Source organism: Salminus brasiliensis, chromosome 1, assembly GCF_030463535.1.
Source record: "Salminus brasiliensis chromosome 1, fSalBra1.hap2, whole genome shotgun sequence".
Taxonomy (NCBI): Eukaryota; Metazoa; Chordata; class Actinopteri; order Characiformes; family Bryconidae; genus Salminus; species Salminus brasiliensis.
The window spans coordinates 77,872,366-77,897,154 of record NC_132878.1 but is presented as its reverse complement, the minus strand read 5'-3'; the positions used below and the strand labels follow the sequence as shown (position 1 = coordinate 77,897,154).

The 24,789-nt window shown below is 41.8% G+C and overlaps 1 protein-coding gene across 3 annotated transcripts in view; it reads right to left on the bottom strand.

Annotated features, from left to right (window-relative positions):
• ctnnd2a (catenin (cadherin-associated protein), delta 2a) overlaps positions 1 to 24,789 on the bottom strand; it is a 452,693-nt gene that overhangs the window by 227,167 nt on the left and 200,737 nt on the right. For all 3 annotated transcript variants that reach the window (XM_072689814.1, XM_072689834.1, XM_072689825.1), the window contains 4 exons: positions 22,241 to 22,275; positions 20,726 to 20,842; positions 12,653 to 12,849; positions 6,854 to 7,367 (listed from right to left, as the gene is read on the bottom strand). In XM_072689814.1, the coding sequence (XP_072545915.1) occupies positions 6,854 to 7,367; positions 12,653 to 12,849; positions 20,726 to 20,842; positions 22,241 to 22,275 (863 nt within the window). The remainder of the gene's footprint in view (positions 1 to 6,853; positions 7,368 to 12,652; positions 12,850 to 20,725; positions 20,843 to 22,240; positions 22,276 to 24,789) is intronic.

Sequence of the window (24,789 nt, the reverse complement as noted above, 5' to 3'; positions counted from 1 at the left end):
CTAATTCACTACAAATAAACACAGTAAACCTTGTCACAGTAAAACAATGTGTCATGAATGTCAGTGTGCTGGTTGCGTCCAAACAAAGTCTGAATAAAAATAATCTCTATATAAAACAGCAAAATGTATATGCATATGTATATTACTACAGCTTTAACAGACTTTTGATATTGTGCCATTAAGACTGACATATGTAAATGAACTATTTTCTGATTGAGTGCCCTGGATGGTGCCTCATTCAGAAAGCAGTCCTCAGTGTGAGTGGGCAAAGCTAATCTGATTTAGGCCAAATAGACAGATATATGTAAATCCACTTGTTTTGTGGCATCATACAAACCGTGAGTCTAAATTGGGCTGTGTTTGCAGCTAAGTTTTCATAAATGGCTTTTATAAATTCATGGTTTTCATAAATTCCATACTGCGTTACGCTCTTATTTCAAAATTGATATGGGCCCTTTCACAATGTAACAAGTGATTCCAAACTTTTGAACGCTACGTCTGTCTCACAGCTTGTCTGTGTTGGAGTCTGTTTTGCCTGGTTCGGTTTCAGCGTATTTGCCATGTTAAGTATTCATGTCAGCGGCTGAGGAGGGTTCCCAATATGCTTCGAGCATTTCTTTGACTGGCTGACTGGCACACTCGCTGAGGCTCTTTCACTGCTCTAAAGCCCCGACGAGCACAGAGTGGAACCTTACAGACGGGAAAGCAACGAATGAGGGGTGTTTTTTTGCCTTGCATGTATCCCTGCGGATCTGTACCTCAGCCCTGGAGGAATGGATGGGGTTAGGGAGTGGATGCAGTCGCCTGTCTGACACCGATAAGGTGATTACAGGGAGAGCCCACTCTAAATGCGGCTTCTCATTGTCTGTACATTTGCACAATTACATTACGCCAGAGAAGCAGCAACTGAACCGACCAAGCCATCTGCAGAGCAGACAGCCAAGTTTTGTGCATTACAACACACACAGAGACACACTCAGGCACACATATAACAGAAAGTGTCACATGTATGTCTAGGCCTAGCCCTGCGCTGAGGCACTCGAGGCTAAACTCCACTGTACCTCTGCTTCAGGTACTGTAGTTGTTCTGAATAGGCATATCCAGCTCAACCATAAACCACATAACACAATAGTTGCCCTTTTCTGCTACATATTTCTCACATTGAAAACTTAAGCAGACAACAAATAGGATCCACTCCAAAAACATAATAAAAATTGAAAAATAAATATAAAAAAGGCTTGTAGGACAGATTTTTTTGTTTTTGCTGCAGGCACTGCGCCGTACAAAATATACTCCTAATTAAACTAACTAAAATCCTATCGGGATCCACATGACTTCCAAAAGCAAACTATGCATTATAGGAAAATCTAGCATGCATGCTATCCAGACTAAGAGTTGCTTTGCATGTTTCTTTCAAACACTGCCTTGTTATTGGAAATGTATCTCTCTGGCTGAAGGTATTTTAAGTCTAAAGTCTTGAGTCTGAGTTAAGTCCATTCCTCACCTCTGATAAGAGCATATTTTATTTATACAATGGCTGTCTTCTCTAGGCTGACTAGTCAAGTAATCAGTCATGGTCAACTAAAGGTTAGCCAGTCAACTAATAGCTGAGTGAGTTTTCCATGTAATCACCTAATTGGTGTCAGACAGGCAACTGCATCCACTCCCTAACCCCATCCATTCCTCCAGGGCTGAGGTATAGATCCGCATGGACACATGCAAAGCAATAAACACCCCTTATTCGTTGCTTTCCTGTCTTTCCTGCTTTCATCTCCAACCCAATAATTGGTTTTATATTAGGATGATTACAAACTTCTGAATGCTACCGAACAAATGAACAAACACAACACAAATAAGGAAGGACTGGAATGGAGCTCTCCCTTTAAGCCTTTTTTACAGCCTATTTGGAAGCTAAGCACTTTGTCCAGGTGGAGGATTTAGGCTGACAGGCTGCTGTCTCCCACACGGTTACCTGAGTATGCTAACGCAACCTTCCCTGAAGGCACATTCCCTCAGAGGCAGCGGGAGGCCTACATAATGCCAGCACCGCTCCACGCTACTACTCACGTCATGATGAAACACCAGGATCCAAAAAAGAAACTCACAATCCTCTCATAAGTGTGGGACATTAGGACACATATGAGTATGCTAAAACAGGTCTCTGCTTACTAGCTGATCACATTAAGTAGAAAGTAGCCCATATTTCACAAGTCTAGAATTGGTTTAATTCAAAATAACTTCATGGGCTTTTGCAGTGGCCTGTATTTAAAGTGTCTTTACATGTAATTGTTGAACAGTGTTTTTATGAGCCTACATTGTTAACAGTGGTGGTCTTTTTAATAAAAATGTAATAAAAAGTTAAAATAGTACTTGCTTTTAAATAGGGTGACAATGTCCTCTTTTCACCAGGACATGAACAATGTGGAATTTCAATAAAGGTATTTCTAAATAAATCTCGTAAAATCTCTGGGATTTGGCTTTAATTTTTACTTTTTCTTTTTTCACAGTCTACACTATGCAACTGTCCTGTCCCCCCGTGCCTGTTAAAAAAAGAAAGGAAAGAAAAATATTCAACACTCTGATTTTACATGTATCTGACACAAAGCTATCTGAATAGCTAGCTTTCCACACAGGTCAAGCCATCTGCAAAACTGACCCTTCACTCCCACACTGAAGGCTATTTAATACAGGTCCTACATGTCTTCTGAATGATTCTGTGTTTGAGATGTGTGATTTAAATAAAGTCGGCCTGCCCTGCTTTTCTTATCTGTGGATTTGGAAATTGGTAAAGATTTCTTAAACTCTTCAGATATCAGTAGACTGGACAAAATGAAGGGTCTGAGAACTTCGGGGGCCTTAAAACTAATCGGAAAACCACTGCCCTGAAAAACCTTTTAGAGACAGCTTGTATACTATACATACGTATGTATACTATATTATACATAATGTATACTAATTAAAGACTTTCTAGAACCCCCAAAATCATCTACAAACCTACACTCTTAAGAGTGTAGATGAACACAAGCAATCTTTGCTATATCTTGAACTGGAGTTACTATAATCACCTACTTTACCTTCAAAAGAGATAAAACGCTTGCAAAGACTGTAAGGCAAAGTTTTGACTAGTTATTACTTAGCCTACACACTGTATCTGGGCATGCCTAAGACATAGTTCCCTAATGATCTATCAGGGAATAAATTACTTTTATTTCGAAAGGACGCAGACCTATTCCAGCTCTATAAATTTGCCCAGTTTCAGGAAAAAAAAATCACTTAATTTGAAATGTAAATTGTTTGCAACCCAGATTTAGCAAGCAAGCCGCTCACTCGAGGCAGACCGTGCCTCTCTAATACATTTTCAGTGTATGTTTGTGTTGATTGTCCACGTGAAGAGAAAAGCTATTTCAGGGTTCTGTTTAGCATGCTAATCTCAGCGGGCCATACTGTCTTACATCAGCAGAAAAAAAATAATAATGAGATGCGTTCCTGGGCTTCTACTGCTGGCTCCATCTTGGCTCTTTGCCCAACAGTGTTAAGCGCTTGTAACATTCAAAAACGGCGTGCCTCCACTGCAGGACAGGAGCATAACATCTTTGTTGCTTTTTTTCACAGTTCATTTATAATGTCCAATGCGTGAGGGAACCTTGTAGAACCTTGTAGAGGTGATGAGAGATCCAGGCAATCACCATGCACTTCACCATGCAAATCTCATTTGACAAATTCCTACTCAACTCACTTTATTGGCACACATCACTTGGCCCTAGTCCATGAAGCCTCCCAGTGCTACATTATCAACTTAACAACTTTCTTTACACTGAATTAAATGCCAGTTTCTTGGGAACATTTATCTTGTACCTTTGCTCATTAGCCAGTTCATCAAGGACTTCAACCATATAGATGCACTTCTTATGTACATGTTTACTGACTGTTTACATACCTGTTGCTATGCACCACTTGTTAGCTTCCTTCTAACCCAGGTGAACTCTATAGTCACACTGCTGACTAGATACTATTCGATGGTGGATCACTCTATGGACATTAGAGATACTGACATTGTAGTGACATATTAGCTGGTGTTGCACAGTAAAGGCTGGACCATACCAATGTAATTGTGGATGAAACTGGGCTGGGTACGGAGAACCCGAAAATGAAAACAAGTGGTGAAGCATACATGTCTCAGTCGTTCAACTGGCTAAATTCACACTGCTGCGGTGTGTAGTGTTGTAAAGGATGTACATGTCACTGCCTTTTTTCTGTTTGTAAGCCAGTTTCAACACAAGCTCCTTTTTCTTATTGGTCCACAACTACCGCCTTCTAGATTTTTTTTTTTTTAATTGCACAACAGATATTCACATGCAATATAAAGGCAATGGGTCATGCAACAAATGGTCCTCTAAGCATGACTCATTTATGGCTCATTAAAAAATGTCAAAGTGGCATCAAAGTACACGGTTGCTAGGGACAGTGGAGCAAGAGGTAAGAACATTGAACAATGTCCAATGTTTGGGTTTTTTTTCTCTGATGATGGAAAACTCATTCCTCATAAAATATTTTTAAATGGTTCTACATAGAACCAAGTTCCTTGAGGAACTTCTGGAGGTTTTAAATCTGTGGAGGAACCTTTTATTGTACTTTGAGGAGCCTTCTAGAAAAAAGTTTTAAGAAGAAAAAGTTTCATTGAAGGTTCCTCAAAGCACCTTAAGAGGTTCCTTCACAGTTTCAAGCATGTATCTCCTGGATCTTTTACTTTTAGTGTACAGAGTCAATGCTAGGACCGAAAATAGCCCACCAGACAAACAGTTTCAGTCAACAGATATCCTGTTGTCAGGAACTGACCACTCATGAGCCGCTAAAAGATCAGTAACTGAAACTGTGTCTGGAAAATAATGAGATACAGTCAACAAGTAATGCCAAATAATGCAGCCAGCAAGTCCACACAGTTCAAAACCCCAGCACGTGAGCAGATGCCATTATCAGGAATGTGAAACTGCATCAGGGCTTGGAATCCAAATGATGGCAGTCAGGTTTAAACAGAATTGTTTTGGGCTGCAAGTCAGGTTTAGATTCAAAACATGGTCTATATGGCTTAGACTATGACAAAGAATGTTATCAAGCCATATTCGGCTTCAGGTCTCACGCCTCGCACAAGTTTCTCCTTCACTTTCTCCCTCGCTTTCTTCTCCCTCTTGTTCTGCCTTCGAGCACAAACTGGGCTTGGTTCCCTGCACTTGAGCCCTGATCTAGGCCCGAGGGCCCGGGGCCAGGTTCTGACGAGTGGGGATTAGTGGGCTGGGCTCCCGCTGGAGGCACGGCTGGGTGCTCTGGTGGAGGGAAGCGTGAAGACACCACAGGACTCGTGCTTTAATCAAAGTGACACGCAGGAGTGCTGCTGACGGCTGGGAGGAGGCCTGGCTTAGGCAGAGCACTACTCTGCTTTTGCGTCCCAGGTGTCGGTGTGTGGGTTTGATGGAAAGTTGACTGTGTGGCAGGTAATACAAGGCTGGAATCAATAGCACTGCAATCAATAGCACCTGCTCCAAATCAGTGTGTTCTACTGTGGATTTAGATACGAGGCTTCACATCTAAGAGTAGGCCAGCTCTGCTTTCAGACTCAGTAGGAAATAACCCGCTTAACATTTGTTAACATCAGGAAGAGATTCCTTATCTTGTCAGGGTGACAAGACGGTCTGAAGACGGTTTACATCAACTGCAAAAATTCAGTACTGTAAAACATTGCTGAATAACTAGTCTAAACAACCTTGTGCTGAAGGAAAACTGTCCAGTTTGGCAAATATTACAGATGTTCTGTCATGGTTATATGAGGGACTATCTATGAGCAAACTCACAGCTGTGCTCTTTGATATTCATCTGAAGATTACAAAGACAATTTTCATATCAAAGTACTGAACTCTATCAAAGGATCTGATCTAGCCTCTACTCTTAAGGATAGCAATGAGGGACGGGCCTCCCATGACACATTATACACCGAGGCAGAAAAAAAAGAGAAAAAAAATCAATATAAAGCATCCCCAGTCCCTTGCTGCCTCTGTCCTGTTCTAACATCCTCTGCTAAAAATGGAGAGAATGTGCTCAGCGCGATGAAAACTCATAGAACTGGAATGTGTTTATTTACCATGTTCCCATGGGTATTTACCTAATTCAACGGAGAAGCCATTGATGTTTTCACTTTGAAGCTGGCTAGTTAACTTGTTCTCAATGTCAAAGACAATCTGACTGCATATACAAGCAAGCATAGTGTATCTGTAGAAAAGGTATAAAGAAACCACTCTTCGATGACAGGTCCGGAAGTGAAGGACTGTATGATGAAAAGAGGTACGGGAATGGGGGAAGAAGCGAATGCAATTCCCAAAAGCCTTGACAAGCGCAATCAAAAGTGAATCAATCCTCTAAAGTCTTGACTGCGCAATCAAACTGGTGTCAACCCCGGCCTTTCGGGGAAATGAGAGAATATTTCATTCGGCCAATTCACTCTCATGCCCATCACCTGTGTGATGAGTAGCTCATCACTGTACAAGTCCTGATGGAGGGACTGATATTACCAACGCCGAAAGTGGCCACACAACTGGCCCCTGAGGTACTCCTCATAAACTACAGTTCTCCTGAATAAATCAGTTCCTCCAATTCAGCACAGCACATGGAAATGTGGCAATGCTACTCAACTACTAACCATGCAAAGACCGAAGAAGCTAAGACTATGTTCGCATTACAGGGCTTGCCACTCTGAGCAATGCCACTATGTCCTTGTAATGTGAATTCAGCCTAAAAGTACTTCTCGACATAGCTGCCCACTAGGTTTGATAACAGAGTCCTAACACATGACATTGACACTCACCAGCAAGGCTGCCAGGTCTCTGCAGAGTAGCAGTAGCGTATAGGTCGTGGGAAATCTTGTACTGCTCTGAGGAGTGCACCAGCCGCTTGGTGGGCGAGAGCGTAGCGTAGCTGCCCACACTGAGCTGGTGGTGAAGAGGGGAGGCGTTGTTGGGTGGGGAAGCCAGCCGCAGGGGCGAGCCGGAGGCCGAGCCCCCAGTGCCCGCTGCGTTGATGGGCGAGCTGCTGCTGTAGGACTTCGCAAGCCGGCCAGGAGAGGGCTTGGGTGAGGCAGAAGAGGAAGAGGAAGGCAGGCGCTGGAGCTTGGTGGGCGAGCCTGCAGTGGCTGCGGTGGGCTGCATGGAGCTTAAGGGTGAGCTGACACGGGGGCCAGGCAGCGTGGAGCTGGGGTAGTAGAGGCCCGGTCCTGGACACGACTGCTGCTGTGGCTCGGACAGGTGCTGCAGGACGCTGCCATGGCTCTGAAGCTGAGCCGGGTCACCCGCGGCCAGCAGCGCAGCGCGGCTGGATGTCACCTGTAAAGACAATGTGGATTAGGCCTAGAAGTGATCTTAGCATGCGAACATTTTCAGTGGTTTCAGAGGTTTTGGGTACCAATAGAAAATTATTTATGTTTTTTACTGTAAAAGACAGATTTCTCCTCACTACCCCTAGACATCATGTGGACTTGTTTGTTTGCAATACTGGACTGCTATGAGGAAAGTTTAGAAAAGGTTAATGGAAAACAGTGAGATGTGTAAATCCACTACATCATTTATTAAGGCTATTTGTATTTATTCTAATATTACTGTTTCACTAAGCTAATAAATACTTACTGCCCAGGGCCTAGTTTCCCAAATGCATTTTAGTGTTAAGAGTCATCTTAAATAGTAGAGAGAAAGCTCTCGTTTAGTCAGATGCTCTCTCAGCCATTTAAGAGTCATTTTGTGCTACAATTCTTTCAGCCTGGAGTGTGGGTGAAGGACGGGCATGCCTCTGAAAGTGAGCTGAAGGATAAGAGATATGGCAGAGTTAAAGGGAGAAGATGGGGTGGTTGGGTGGGTTGAGGTGACGTGAAGAAAGTAGGTGGAATTTATAGGACATCAGACTGGGAAGAGAGAGAAGGGGGTTTCAGGCATGTTTCTTTTCCCAAAATTCAATAAAAAATTTTTTCTATGCCTAAAACGTTTGCACAGTATTGTGTGCTATAACATTGTGCTATTAAACTATACATGAAAGTGTAAATTACGTAGTTATGAAAGGTAGGACCTGACTCACATCCCCGGGGCCTTTTTAAAAACCATGACCCACTGCTAGTCCTGTACTTGGTTATTTTAAAACCTAAGGACGGCTCCTTAGGTTTTAAAATAACCAAGTACAGGACTAGCAGTGGGTCATGGTTTTTAAAAAGGCCCCGGGGAATGACAGCACGAGTGGATCTGACTACAAAGCAAACAGTAAAATTAAGGCAGCGTGAAATGGCAGACTCTCTCCAAAAGCAAAACAATTCACTACCCCTGAGCCTTAATGAACACAGAAAGGTCATATTTCTGCTTAAAGCAGGTCTGGGAACAAAGAGCAAGACCACTGCACAGGGGATTTCAGCCTAGCCTTCTTTAAGCTGGAGTAGTACGTACTTAGAGGGCCATATGCTGCTATTCCTCATGGGATCACACACCTTATGGCACTGACAGTAGTAATGCACATTTTATCAACAGGGAAACCACGTGCAGACACATTCCAGCATGGTACAGCTGGCCCCTTGCCAGCAGTTTAGCGTGGAGCTTTTGGCATATCCTTTTTTTTCCTCTGCAAGATTTTTCCTGATAAGCAGAGCGATTCTGGGTGATTACAACAAAGCATTGGTACCACTGTTCCTATTTTTTTTTTTTTGGGGGGGGGGGGGGGGGTTAGCATGAAACCTGATAAAGCTTTGGATTGATGAATTTGAAGTTTCTTAAAAAAAACACACACACAAACACATTCTTGTAGGGATGATGAAGTCATCCTGTGTTATTTGGCGTGTCGGTTTTAGCGCACCGTGCTCCATGAACACAGGGAGCTTGCATCCACGGCAACCGCAGTTAGGGATGGCGGTCAAATAGTTCCTGACAGGCGAGGAAGTGTGCATTGGAGGCGCTTGAAGACGAGGAGAGGGTGACTGTGCAGAGACAGAACTGGTGATGCAGAAAGACACAGGGCCAAATCCTGCGCTTTATGGCGCTAACATTGCTCCCCCTCAGGCTGGACACGCACAAATGAGTGTGGGAATGTGCAGCTCTAGAAAAACGCCTGAGTCAGGGCAGCCAGCAGAGTGCATGAGGAAGCATCACACAAGCAAAGAGGAGGAGAACACAGGTGCTGGAGGTATAGATGCTATGCAAATGTGAAACATCACTGCATGAATGCTGTATGCAAATGAGAAACAAAAAAAAAACTTCCCCCCCCCCCCACCCCACCCCTCGCTCTCTGCTTCTTTCTCTGTCTCTCTTGCTCGTTTCCCCCTGCTTTCAGCTGAATCCCAGTATAGGGGAAAAAAAGAAGAAGAGCAGCTACTTGAAGGAATTGTTACAGGTGCCAGATGTGGATGAATTATTTAAGGAACAAGAGGGTTCGCAGCGTTATAAATATCCAAGCAGAAAGAGCACCTAACTGATGCATTGTGTTACATAAAGCTATCCTGAAGTAGCCTAGTCCTCTTCAGGCTCTATCCCACAGAATCGACCTGACAGGCTAAAACACAACGCCAGCGAGCTTGATAAAACTTGCACAATGCAGAGACAAGAAGTGAGAGAGAAAGAGAGGGAGAGTGACAAAGAGAGAGAAAGGGAGATATGAAAGAGCCCATATTAAAAAATAATAAATCCAAATATACAATTAATGCTCCAGTTTAGACATTATCGACATATGGAAATCTATAAATCGAAACAAAGGCCGATTTTGAATGCATTGCTTTTGTGATGTCACTTCAACCAATGTATTTACATAAAACCTTCTCAGTCTGCTGCAGTCTAGCCCCGCCTACTCATATTCAAATTATGTATTGTTTTTTATTTTTTCAGTCTGTCTGCTTATTTGAATGAGGCTTAATAAGCTGCTTGGGACCAGAAGGTCGCTGGTTTGACGCCCTGGACTGGTAGAAAGTATGGGCAGTCAGAGTGAAAGACGAGTGCTCTCACTGCTGAGTTGCCCTTGAGGAAGACACTCAGATGGGGACAGCTCCCTGGGTTTTGAGGTGGCTGCCCAGGGCTACTGGTGTGTGTGCTTACTTGTGTGTATTTGTGTGTGTGTGTGTTTGTTCACTGCCACAGATGGGTGAAATGTGGAGGCTAAATTCTGCTGGATTGCTGTGCAATGGCTATGAAGGATTATTGTAATCAATCACAACAGAGATCAATTGCACAATTGTCGATTGTCTCACTGTCATGCAAAAACCTTGCATATCCATTTTTGCTGTTTTTCACTTTTTGACATACCCCAATCAGATGAAGTGGAAGACATTGATTATTCTCATCTACAGTGGCCTCTGTTAATGGGAGGATATTTTAGGCAGTAAGTCAGTTCTTGAAGGTGATTAAAAAAAGGGGTTAAAAGCAGGAAAAATGGACCAGCATAAGAATCTGGGCCATTTTTTAATTCCTGTGGCCAAACTGTGATGGCTAGGTGACTGGGTCAGAACATCTCCAAAACATCATGCAGGTCTTGTGGGGGTTTTCTGGTATACAGTGGTCAGTACCTACCAAAAGATACCACAGGACGCCTTCAGAGGTCTTGTGGAGTCCATACCTAGAATGGTCAGATCTGTTGTGGCGGCACAAGCGGTACCTACTCAATATCATTTGAAATGCTCCAAAACGAAATTACTTCCACTGAAAGTTAAGGTTTTTCCTTATCCTGTAAAGTTTCCATTTAGAAGATGATTTTGTGTGACAGCAACCAGATGTCGGTCATAAAGGCAAAATCAGCGAAAAATATCTGTTTAATTGTAAGTTAAATGGATATGAAAATAGATTATGATTTAGGAGTGTATTTTTTAAGCCCAGACGCCACACTTTTTTTAAATGAGGCTCAACAATCACAGCAGATATTATTAACGTCCATCACTCTTAAAGGCACAGTAACATAAGTGGTACCACACGGCATAAGTGCACATCAAAAACAAGAATAATTATGGCATATTGATGTTCATATCTTCAAAAGGAACATTTTACAGAAATGTAACAAAAACATATAAACCATTTCTATTGGTCTATTTGTCTTAAAAATTTGACATGGTGTGAAAAGCAGCTGGCAGAATCAAATTATACAAGAAAGTAGTAAACGTCAAAGATTGAGATACAAGAACCAATATGGACCCATTAATACTGCACACAGATGGGAGTATTAATACTAGCCAGCGGCAGGGAGAGAAAAAAAATAGCATTTCAAAGCATAAAAGTTTGTCTTTGATCTTTTTTTTTTCTTTATTTACTGAGTGGTTGTATCCATTTAGAATGCGTGTGGTGCCACAGGAAATGAACGCTTTTGTGGAGCAATATCACCCCCTTGACTCTCACACAAACAAGACAAGGGGAGAAAGGATGCTGGGCATCCTTCATTAAAAGCACCGTTCTGAGCCGCCACAGAGAAAGAAGTGCATTCATTCAAACGATGAAAGAGGGAGAGAGAGAGCCAGAGTGAGAGTGAATGATGAGGGAGACTGAGTGAGTGAGTGAGTGAGTGAGCAAGTAAGAGAGAGAGTGAGAGGGAGGCTGCACATCAAGCGCTCTCTTTTTCTCCACCTCTTGTAATCGACCAACACCTCTGTCATTTCCATGAGGCGACGGGGGTGAGTGTTAGGGTTGGTGGGTGTGTGTGTGTGTGTGTGGGGGGGGGTGCAATGGGGGGTGTATTCCACTTAATTAGTAGCAAACGTGGGAAAATTTCCATTAGAAAATGAAATGTTTGCCCCTAAACAGGAATAGTATCTTTTAATGAAGGCTTGTAGCTCGTAGCAGGTGTGCTAGACATGAGTTCGTTTAAAGGAATTGAAACTTGAGAAAGGAACAGCCCTGCGGGGCTCCTCGTAATTGGAGTCTCATCAGCGAGGCAGGAATGAACTCCCCGGCCGCCTCGTGACAAAGTTTGAAGCTGTGCGGCTGTATTTCTGTGGCCTCCCTACCATAAAAACAGAGCTTCTGCTGAAAATAGAGAGAGCGACCTTGCGTCAGAGAGTCTACCCCCTCTCTCTCTCTTTCTCTCTCTCTCTCTCTTTCTCTCTCTCTCTCTATCTCACTCGCTCTGAATGCATGTCACTTGTATTAGTGCTGGAGCCCGGTTGCAGTACAGTGGCTAAAGCTGCAGTCTGTGAGGAGAGTGCAGCAGAAAGTGAAGGGAGAGTTACTGAAGCAAGCTCTAGCACACTCCGCCAGTGGCGCTTGAGGATGTCGTGGAGAAGAGGAGAGAGAGAGAGCGGAGGAGAGGAAAAAGGGAGGAGAGAAAGCATTGAGGGTGGAAGCGCACGCAAGCGAGAGAGATAGAGAAAGAGAGAGACCATCATCCTTCTGTAAGTATAGCAATTAAACACAGTACCATAATGTAAGGTTACTGGAATGGTTTCCAAGTCAAAGGAAAACTCCATCTAGTTGCATTCATATCCATAACCGTAATCTATGAATTATGACATCACTATAAAGACGACTTTATACTTTAATCAGAAAGCTTTTTTGTGAGAGAGAGAGAGAGAGAGAGAGAGAGAGAGAGCGAGAGAGAGAGAAGGAGAGAAAGAAAGAGACCGAACAAATGAAAGTAAGAAGAGATAACGCTTTAGAGCTGGACCGACCTGGTTGTAGGTGTGGACAGCTCCTCCCGGCTGACCGCTGGACCGCACCGGAGGCGGCGGAGGCAGATTCTGGGGAGAGGCCGAAGAAGACGAGCCGTCGTTCAGGGCCAGGGGCTGGTTGCTATGGTAGCCGGCGGAGTACTGGAGGGAGCCCTCCGGGTTGGAGCCGAGCTGCAGCGAGCTCTGAGAGAGCAGTCCTGCGCGCAGAGCAAACGAGAGAGGGAGCGAGAGAGAGAGAGAGAGAGGGAGAGGGAGAGAGACAGGGAGAGAGCAGTTTCAGCAAGGCAGAGCAATGCAAAGCTTCAGCCAGGCAGAACCAGCATACATAATTTATGAGAAGGGGAGGAGTGAAGTAGTGAGAGACGAGCGAGAAGAGGGGGTTGCAAAAAAAGAGAGAGACTGAGAGTTACTGAGAGCAAAGGCAAAAGGGGAGGGGGTGAAGTAGAAAAAGGCAAGTGAGAACAAAATGGAGAAAACCAAAGGAAACAAGTATCTGTATCAGATGCAACGTCCAAAGCACCCTGGAAAGTAAAGTATATCATACTGTGTCATCTGCAGGCTGTCAAACCGATCTCAACACTCCCAAAGACCTGAAACTTGATGATAATCAATAAATAAGTAACTGAAATAAGTATAAGAATCTGAAATTGAATGAAAAGCCAATGAATAAAAGTCAAACCTGAGATATCAGATAGAGAAGGTAAAATTATATTGTACCAGGAGTTACTACGGTAACCATCAATAGGCAAAGGCAAGCAAAAGAGAGGGAAAGCAGAAATCGGATCAAACATGCAAACACCCCTGGTGATGCCACAGTTGGTCCACGGCTAAGAGTCCAAGATAGTATATTCGGGCTTCACTCTCTCTGGGTGGGTAGGATGGCCCTCCCTCACCCATTATTACTCAGAGTCACCATGATTCAGAGGAAGCATGTGCTAGCCTTCACCAACCGAGTCTCCAAACACCCACCCACAAGTGGTGGCTATCAGGGCTTCATTTTTTAATTTATTTAAATTATTTTCGCATCGCCAACATCTCTGGTTTTCATCAATCCAGACCAGCAGTCAGGTAAATGTACTGAAATTACAGCCCTAGCAGAATTTGACCAGCATTTTAGCAGCTTCCTCCTCCTTGCCAGCATCAGTTGGTTTGTGGTACTGTCAAGCGGTTGGCCATGTTTCTTTCAAAACTACTGCTACTGGTGTCACTTCAGGAAACAGCCCTTTCTACATCAACACAACATATCCACACGGTTCCATAGCAACCATATGCGCAACATCAGCTTTAATGAGCATCTTGTACAGCAATGCTCACACGCAAAGCGAACCACATACATACACAAATGCCTTTGTGGGTGGGAATTTAGAAACCCGAGACTCTATATCCATGTGAACAAGACCAGCCATACAGGTAGATCATTGTCAGCTTGCATGCCCACTAGATCACATCAGCACTTCTTTATTTGTCAGGAGCGCCGTCAAAACTGATGGAGCTTTCAGCGTGAACATGTTTGGACTATCAGTCTCAATCAGGCAGATTAGCCTCAGACTGAAACACATTCTGAAAGCAGTGATTGGTGTCTTTTTCATTCTCTCTGCGGCGCCATGGATAAAGCCTCTAAAAAGGTGCCTGCATTTTTTGCGGAAGGAAAAAGGCAGTGTGGTTTCTGCACCCATCATGTTAATCCATGGATCCTCTATCAGCTGGATGCATCATGCTGCTGTGGGGAGATAATAAAACTGCCCCATTGCTATGGCAAAAAATGGCCTTGCTCTCTGTATCTCCTTTACCATTGATCTGCATTGGCTGGGTCGACAAATGAAACACAAGCTTCCTCCCTGGAATTCCAGAGTGTTTGTTTTTTGGGTCTTTTTCCTAGAAGTCAGTAAGCTCGAAATCCTAATCAAAGGCAAAAATGCTTTTTTGAAGGTATGCCACACTGACTACAGAAATTCCCATTGTCATACCACCAATCAAGTCACCACATTTTAGCATAGGTTACTATAATGGATAATTTCCAAGTACAAAGTCCAAAGGTCCATGTCTGGTGTGGACATTTTCACATATTCATGGATGTAATACATCAAACATGACATGCCCATGAAGATCTCTTTGCTTTAGCCCAGACATCACAGCAGTGACGTGCTTCCTAAAGTAATCTGATCCCAAAGAATTGGCAGGATGTGTACATTTACATAAGGCTATGTGACTGGACTGCATGACAGGTGAAGCTCCGAGGTATAGGACGGTCAATGCAGGAAGGCTGGAGACATGACATACTAATGCTGTGGTTCCTCAAGAGTTTTTGTCTAACATGGGTGACTGCTTGAGTCATATGAGGAATAACCATCAGATGCCAGACGCCTAAATAGGGTATATAAGGTGTCCCAACAACTCTTCTAATTTGTAGATTCAGCTTCTAATGTGCCCTGATTGCTGACACAGACGTTCTATTGCAATCCCAAGGCCACACCGCCTCCATAGGAAAGCACTGCCAGTGGAATGGAATGCTCTGGAGATGCCACACACAAACCTGAGATCGCCATGCACAATGTCAACTGTCAGCTAGCAGGAATAAAGCACTCAAGCACTAAACTCTGGCCCAGTGGAATTGAATATCCTGGACGAATAAAGTACCATCAAACTCCTTTCAGACGGATGGAGAGATAAAGCTTCATTGAACACCTTTGGGATGAGCTGGAGTGATGAAGCACCATCATCCTTTAGGTGAGCCGGAGCTCCTTTGTGAATTAGATGTATAGCACTGACCTCCGTAATTCGGCATCAAATCCCAGCAGCACTGATCCAGCATCTAGTGGCAACTGAAACTGTTACTGCAGCAAAGGAAGGGGCCAACTCCCTGTTGACATCCTCAATTTTGGACAAGTGGATGCCTAAAACTTTCAGACGTAGCTTATCTCAACAATCTGATTTACTTTAACCAATACAAAACCTGCCCTAAATGCTCAAGGCATCCTTTGCCTGATTTGAAAATGTAGAACAGATTACCCTACGGAAAGATGATATCTCCATGCAGGTAATGGACTGCAGCTCACATCAAAAGATGCTTCTATATACTACAGGATCAAGGAACCTGTCCCAAAAGATCCAGCCAGTGGGAGATACTTCAAATACCCACCATGATTATAAATTATAACAGCCAAGCTCATATAGCAGGCCTCGTGACTCTAGTACTCTCATGGCACTAAGTCTTTTAGGCTAGTGGTGATGGTAATGAAAGGCAACATCAGTCAGGTCCAACCAGTTTCTCCTTAATCTAGAGAATGGTATCTATAGGCGTTGGAGGGAATCTCATTCATAATGAATGGAGATTCTACATCTATCTAGTAAAAGGGGCTCAAATGAGCTGTTTCGCAGCCCCTTAGGAAAAAAACAAAAAACAAACATTTGTGGTGAGTTACGACTGAACTTGAGGTGTAATAAACCTGCGTGCCATAAATATCCTTTTCCTCCAGTGAAAAGAAGTCACGAGAAGTTGCTTCTACTTTGCGCTGGTTGGCTCAAAGCTCTATGCAGCTCTTCAAGCAGTAAGCTTACATATTTCATGAAGGAGACATTTTTCAAAAGGCTTTTGGTGAACACCAACGTAACTGTACTTCTGGACTAGTATTATGGCACCAAAAAAATTTAGCTTTTAGCTGGAAAACTTGACATGGTGCTCTGCTGTCACATAAGGATTTATTGCATACTTGACATTCCAAAAGTCCTTGAGATGTCATACTGTTCCTAATGTTGTTTTTTGGGTTTTTCTTTTTTTGCAGGAGATATGGGGAATAATTACTTGAAGAACAAAGCTTTAAGACGAATATGAGGAGAGCATTTGCCGGGTTGAGGTACAAACGCATCGCTCCCATTAGATACGTCCACAAAAGCAGCAGCTATTCCCTCTAACAGATGAATTATTGAGAGCCACTCTGCCCTGAGCAGAAAAGCCCAAACGTCAGAGTTCTCTGCTTTTCAGACCCATCACAGCAAACGTATTTACTCTCCTAGAAATGATTCATAGTCCTCTTGGAACATTCTAGAGTGGTGTGAGCCGCTTTGATTTAAATTCCCTGAAAACGCTGGTACCTTGGGAAGCAAAATCAAAATTGGTCAAATGAAACTGGATTAGAGAAAAACGCAGCTTTTCTCTCGTGTCAATGGCCTTGACAGATTATGCAAGGTCAATAACTTATTTTGAACTCCAGAATAAAACATGCTGAGAAAACCTAAACAAACACATCTACACTCTAGGCAAAGAGTTTTTTTACTATATACTTTTTTTGAAATGTGCAATATACTGTGGAATCACTTTACATTCACTGTTTCTTCTAAAATCACGAGTATCAAAAAAGTGTTTATTCTGCTTTTTTGGAGTAACTGTTTCTGCAGTCCAGGATGGTCACCACCCTACCAGCTTTAAGCCTTAGCAGTTAGGGCACGGACTCTCCAGAAATCTTAGGGTGTCCTGTGGTATTTGGCAATAAGACATCAGCAGCAGATCCTTTCCGTATCGAATACAAAATTCTTCTATTAACATATAAGGTCCTACATGGCCTCGCTCCTGAGTACCTGCAGGATCTTATTGTTTATTACGAACCATCAAGACTACTTAGATCTCAGGGTGCTGGCCTCTTATTCGTTCCCAAAATTCAGAAAACCTCAGCAGGGGGAAGAGCCTTTTCTTATAAAGCCCCCCAACTCTGGAATAACCTTCCAGATAATGTTCGGGACTCAGACACAGTCTCAATCTTTAAATCTAAGCTGAAAACTTAAATGTTTAGTTTAGCTTTTGGTAATTAATGTTTCGTAGATAAGGGCTGCAGGTCCAGGGGTTCGCGGACCCAGGGAATTGTAGTACACTGAGATGCTGGAGCTGTCGTCTCGCTGCTTACACGCGATCACTCAGGTTTGTTGACGGTGGAGCAGATAGATGCTGGTGTTCTCAGGGTGTGCCCGTGTCCGTGTTACCTTCTGGCTCTCTCCTTTTAATTATGCTGTGATAATCAGACCTGCCGGAGTCGTCAGACATACCCTGATGCTGATGCTCAACATTCTCTGCCCTCCATAAAATTCCTCTTAGAACTAACTTTTCTCTTTTTACCTTCTTCGAGTAAATGGCCACCCAGCCCGACCTGCTGGAAGATTGCCTGCTGAGGTCCCCTCCACCTGCGTCTAACCAGCTGCCACCTACCAGTCCGGCCAGCGGGCCCCCCCCAACCCGCCACCACCCATGGCTCACCCGCCTGCCACTGCTGCCTGTTTGGTGGCCGTGCTGAAACCTAGATGGACTCGTGTCTGTCTGACACTATTAATATCACCACTATTAACTTTCTGTTGTATCTGCTTTGGTAATTTTTACCATTAATGTTTAAATAGTCTGACCAGAGGAGGATGGGTCCCCCTTGTGAGTCTTGGTTCCTCCCAAGGTTTCTTCCTCCAGCTCTGAGGGAGTTTTTCCTTGCCACTGTCGCCGTTAGCTTGCTCACGGGGGTCTTTGACCCTTCATGTTATTTCTTCTTTCTTCTCTGTCTCTGTACTTTTTTAAGTACTAATTATGTAAAGCTGCTTTGTGACGACAACAGTTGTAAAAAGCGCTATACAAATAAATTTGACTTGACTTGACTTGACTTTCAGTCCTGTTGTGAGGTGAGGCCTCTATGGATAACATCCAAGAGTCTTGGGGTCCAAGATCCTGACACTGTTCCACAGGTTGTCCATCCTCTGAGCACTTTCATTAGGTACTAACCACTGCATGCTGGGAACACCCCTAAAAAAACTGCCATTTTGAGGATTGCTCTCATTCCTGTCGTCTAGGAATCATAACTTGGTCCTTGTTGCTCAGATCTTGTCTATTTTTCCAGCATCCAACACATCAACTTCAAGAGCTGACTGTTCAAATTGCTGGCTCCTATGTACTACCTTCTGATAAGTGCCTTTATAGCGAGATAATCAATGTCAGAAAAAGAGTACTGGACAGGGTTTTTTGTTTGTTGGTTTTTGGTAACTGGTGAAAGTGCATTAAAAGTGCAACACTGGTCTTAATATCCAATTGTGTACCTTTACTGAGTTTTAAGAAAACACTGTATTAATAGAGGAAAGGTACATATTTATACCTTAAAGTCCAAGTGAATTAAAGATTAAACACATTTCCCTTGTCTCGATGATGTATTGAGTAAAACACAGTGAGCACATCATCAGCAAGTTTATTTATTTATTTATTTATTTGTTTGTTTGTTTTCGTTTTTTTACATATGAACACTTAGCCAACTGAACTAAATAGCAAATATTAGACATGATTTTGACATTGACCATTACTGATAAATATAATATATCCATGTTTTACTTACAAGAACTGTCTTATATATTTTGTGATGCTAAATATGACAGTGGCCAAGGTAGATTTAATCAGACAGTTTGTATTTATTGCTTGTAGCACTCCATAGGGTATAATAAAGTCACTGAGTATAAGGGGTTAAAACCACACATGGTATTAGCACTAAAGACTGAGTTGAGGATATCCTGAAAGCTACGGTCTAGTATACATGTTTGTGAAAATATATAATAAAAATGCAAAGTCTGTTTTCTCCCAGATTCTTTTTTTTTTTAATTAAGAGTTTCATCTTCTGTTTTTAACATAATGGTTGTATAAGGAATGACTAATCCCATTCAACAATCACTGCCAATTTTACACAGATCAAATGAAATTAGAGAAATAAGCCCCATGAGGCATGGAAACTGGTTAATGTATGAAAATTGTCCAAGTTCTATCTTTGCCTTATAAGTGGCTGATGTACAGCCAGGACGAACATTCCCAGTTCTTTTCAAAATATGGTTTAGTTGAGTATGTCAAAATATGATAAGAGACCATGCTATTAAAATGGCCCAGTGCGCTTTTCCATGCCCTCTGGGCTCGATTATTATTGCTATTTGTCCATTTTCGGAAACATCTCTAGATATAGACAGCACATTCACACGTAACAGCAAGTAATGGCAATGCCTTGAACAGCATGTATGCGGGATGAATCAAGACAATTTTCCAAATATAATTCAATCACTGCCTCTTGACTTTTTCCAAAGCTACAAAATGTGCCCTCAATGGGCCCATTTCATGCTCACAGCATTGTGGGTAATAGCGCAGAACCCCTACTGATTTCTACTGAAACTTAAATAGACTTAAAATGGCATTAAAGTACTTTTAACAAAAGATTATCTTTATCTACCAATATGACATCCTAAAATAAGCCCCCTCTGTCATTATTATTCACAGTATTATTCATTCATTAATCAGAACAGAAGTTAACAGAGAACTATCACAGATCCCAGATCAGTGCAATTTACAGCTCTGTCTATGTTTTCTTTTCTTCTTTTTTTTGGTAAATTTGTCCAAATTGATTTTTTTAGTGCATGAGGTCCTTTTTTAATAATGGTAATTTAATAAAACATTTAAATTGGATCACATTCTGCACATCACTGACATTGTACTGATGGAGACGATGTAATCTGGAGAGCACAGCATATTGTATTAAACAGTAAGGATTGCTGTAAGAAATGTGCCTAGGACTGTACAATGTGAGTGCATTATATGAAATGATATGTGCATAAGACAGACCATTTAAAAGACATGGTTCAGGTTCAGGTCAACTTCAGGTTCAAATCCAAATGACTGAAAAGCTAAAGATACAGACTCCTACAAGATGCTGGCTAAACAGAATGCCTTCAGTGATCTTATGATTCAAAGTCAAAATACAATAAAATGAAACCCTGTAACTTTTTGATTTAGGACTGTGCATGCTTAGTATTGTCTTGTCAGAAAAATCTTATATATATATACACATAAGATATTGTATAATCCAGTCTGTTCACTTTCTATTCACTGCTGCTTTAAATGAGCTGCTTCCAGTGCTGACCAGAGGCAAGTTACAGAATCAAACTGAGCGTATACCGAGCATTTTACACCAGCTTTAACACACAGATTACAATAGCACATTTACATTTACCAGTTATTTACAGCACAGAATCTGGTTTCAGCCACAACACTTCTTGAGTGAATGAGTCAAAGTTACTCACGGTCAGTTGTGCTGTATTCTTGATGGTCCAGTATGCCAGACTCCTGCAGGGATCTGATGCACGAGTCAACAAGCTCCAGTCCAGTGTTCAGTTCATCCTCTATGTCTTTCTGTCCATCTGTGGGGCAGGCAGAGACGAGGGAGGGCGGATTAGCCACTCTAGCTAAACCAACAGGTCAGACTGAGACACTGCACATCTCACCAAACACTGTATGTTGACCTAGACTCCAAGGACCTGAACTAACAGTGTTGTTTGTTATTGTTGATATTGTTATGCTGACAAAATATATCACCATATACATAACTGTGTATGCCATCAGTATTTGACTGTGTGTTTCATAGTTTTTAATCATTTCAATGTCAGGAGTTCAACAGAACATAACTGCTCCCAGGCCACAAGCTGTAGTGCTGTGAAGTGCATGTAATATTATTAACCAGGCCATATGTTTATACAGGGTGTTCTGTGACTACCTTTTAGAATCTGACCACTGACACCTTGTGGGGAGTGTGGTTTAACTAGATCAGGGGATACGACTCTATACTAGAGCTTATGGATTAACTTCTCAACTGAAGCATCAAGTGGAGCCAAATCTATAGTGGAGCTTTAATGAGTGCTGCAGGTGCCACACTCCAGTTATCAGTATATTTTATTACAGATATCATTTGCAAACTGAACTCATATGAGTATTTTTTCATAGCTAGTTATTATTATTATTATTATTATAAGTAATATTTGTAATTGTAATATAACTGTAATATAATTGTGCTTACATTGATTTGTGGATACTACAGGCTTCATCCAATTTCTGTGGGTATAGAAAAGGCAAGCTTCACCTCTAAGCCAAGTATCAAGAGACTTTTCAGCGTTCTTTAGGCCCAAACTGTACTGAAGGCTAAAGTTAAAATGTAATGTAACAACATTAAAATGCATTAGAAACCGTTCACCTTGACAACTTCTTTATTTAATCCTCTTCTGTTGAATCCAGATTAAAGATTAAAGTAGGATTTGAAATACTAAAACCCATATTCCTCTTTCCCTTTTCTGCCTCCACTTTTTCCCACAGACATAATTACTCTTAATTGCTGTTGATTACTACTTTGTAGAGAACATTTCTTAAGGTTAAAGGCATTTTAATGACGTGAAGGTTGTCTAAAACTTTCACAAGTCTGGATTTTTTTTTCTCTCGCTGCTCAGCCCTGCTAATATTCACCTGTCAGACCTCTGAAATGTCACATTATCAATCATATGCTGCGTTTAATATGTTTCAAATTAAACCCACTCACTTCCTGAAGGGGCAGCTGGCCCGGGGTGAAAGAGGCTTTATTTGTATTACTTTTTTTTATATAACAACTGGTGTGATGCACCAGCTATTACATGTGAGAATTGAAGGTTTGATGTATTTGGGAGAAATTAGAAAGTGAAGGGTGAGTCACTGAGGTGATGAAACTTAAGGTTAAGAGCAGTTTCTTGCCGGTAGGTTAAATAAGAGATTAAACAAGAGATAATAAAAATCACCTTCGGTATTCCAGCGAAGATGCTCATCCCCTGAACTGTAAGAAACAAACAGAGAATTTTGAGAAAATTAACAACAACAACAACAATCACAGCAAAAAGACGAAAAAAAAAAAAAATATATATATACACACACACACACACATATATATATATATATATATATATATATACACACACACACACACACACACATATATATATATATATATATATATATATATATATATATATATATATATATATATATATATATATATGCACAAATGATAATCTAGACACCAAAACAAATAAATATCCTGATAATAAAATTTAATAAATTTTTTCATCAATTTTGTGATTTGCCCACCACTATTCAGCTATTTAAATATGAGGCATTCCGCATAGTAATTAACTCTACCAAACCAAAGGCCATCCAAAGTCTTTACAAAGTGTACTTTAACTAATTAAAATCTGCCACCAGAGGAGTGACCACATGTCTACATTGGACATAATAAAATGGAACAGAATGTGGAACTGCAGTGTTCTATGTTAGTCTCATCATTGCATAAAATAAGCTCCATGCTGTCTTTATTGTTGGATGCACTGTGATAGTTTTGGATGAAGTGTGAATGAAGACATTCAGAACATAATTCAGATCAGTAAGCACTTATTTGGGATCTGTTTCATTAGAGAACCTAATGTGAAATAATTTTTTTTTTCCTATTTTAACTATTTTTGTTAAAAAATACAGTTTATGATACAAAATTGGCTTTTGTGAGATGTATGTATATATATATATATATATATATATATATATATATATATATATATAGAGAGAGAGAGAGAGAGAGAGAGAAAGAGAGAGAAGTATTATATATTGTGTTATCCTGTGTACTACGATTTTTTATAGTAAGGGGAACTATAAAGTCTCTGTTCATAAAGGCTGGAGTTCCCAGAGAAATCAATGACATGGCTCAGGTTAGCGAAACAGAAGAAGGTGGAACACACTGGAGGCTTTTTTTCTCCTCAGTATTAGAGCTCTATCCTGTAACACACCATAAACAGTGCAGGAAGGCTTACAGCAGGGTTGTGAAATTGAGCACACCCCCACAGGCCATGCCGTGTGCTCACAGACAGGCCATGTGTACGGTACAGACCAGAGCGCAGGTAGGGTGTGTAAACACAGGTTAACCAAAGGAAAACAAATGGCACCTGCGGCCGGAATGGAGTATTGGATTTCCAGGGTCATGATCAATGGTGCCGGAGCAGGACGGGGGCCATGGATCACACCGATGGAAAGGGTATCGGGACAGCCTGAGGGGGTCAGCGAAATCATATCAGCCGCTGCGCAGGGGCTCAGTGGGCTATCCCATGTAGCGTGAGTCAGTCTCCAGCACAGCTCAGCTTGATAAACGGCGGATGGAAAACCGTGGAGTCGTAGCATGTGTTAGTGGGCTTAGCTGCACTCCCCCCCTAACAAAAGCCTATTTATCACCTGTGAGCAAAGGAGAGTCACACTGCTGCTGTGTCGTTGAAGAATCGTGCGTGTGTGTGTGTTTGCAGGTGTGTTTGTTTTTGTACATTTTCAGGACAAAAAAATGTAGGAGTGTCAAACGCATCAGGGCATCATGTAGCATACGATTATTTCGAGCAACTCTGCAGCAGTAATCTTTGTCCGTTCATCAAACACACTGTGGAGAACAGCTGGTGTAATGAAGTAAAGAAGTAAAAACAAACAAAACATTTTAATATGACAGTAACAATTTGCATATTTGGTGTATTTAAAAAAAAATCAGAATAGTGTGGGTGAACAGGGGAGAACCTAACACATTCAGTATTATTCTGCTTATTTGTGCATCCATCTTAAGCATCCCTGTTGCAAACTTTACCCAAGGAAGGGTTCATTATAACAGGCTAAGGAGCTAGTTGTAACGTTTGTAACGCTTGTTTCATTCCAGGTTTGGCCGTTGTCCCTAATAAACAGTGTTTTGCCACTCAGCCCAAACGTGTTCTAGTGGGAATGTGACATCAATGGATACCTCTACTGTCTTGTCTTTTAGTGGAATCCATCGTTCTGAGGTTGACTTACTTGGGGATTCATCCTTTTACACCTAGCCTGCGTCCATACGAGACTCCCAAGCCTCACACTAATAGAACTCTGCCATCCACTCACACACACTAGATTGATCTATGTGTTGTCTTATGGCTCTCATGGCACAATGTTTACAAACTGTACTGGCTTAATTCACATGCTTCAGTAACGTGACAGACATCTGCTCACTATGTTTTCACTGCCGCTCTGCATCCAGACTGAGGGAATTATTACTATAAAAAGTAACAGTGGCAGTAAAGCTGTACACTACCGCACTGTTTTGGTTAAACTTTGTCGATTAACCCATGGTTCACATGCGTCCCGGACCACCTTACACCACTGTGCTGGGATTAGACCTAGCTTGGAGTGACTAAAACAAATGAGGTAACAATACGTAAATTAAGTCTAATTTTATTCTTATGAAATTTTATGATCTGATCTTTATCTGACTTTTTAAGATAACCGAACACAACCAGGG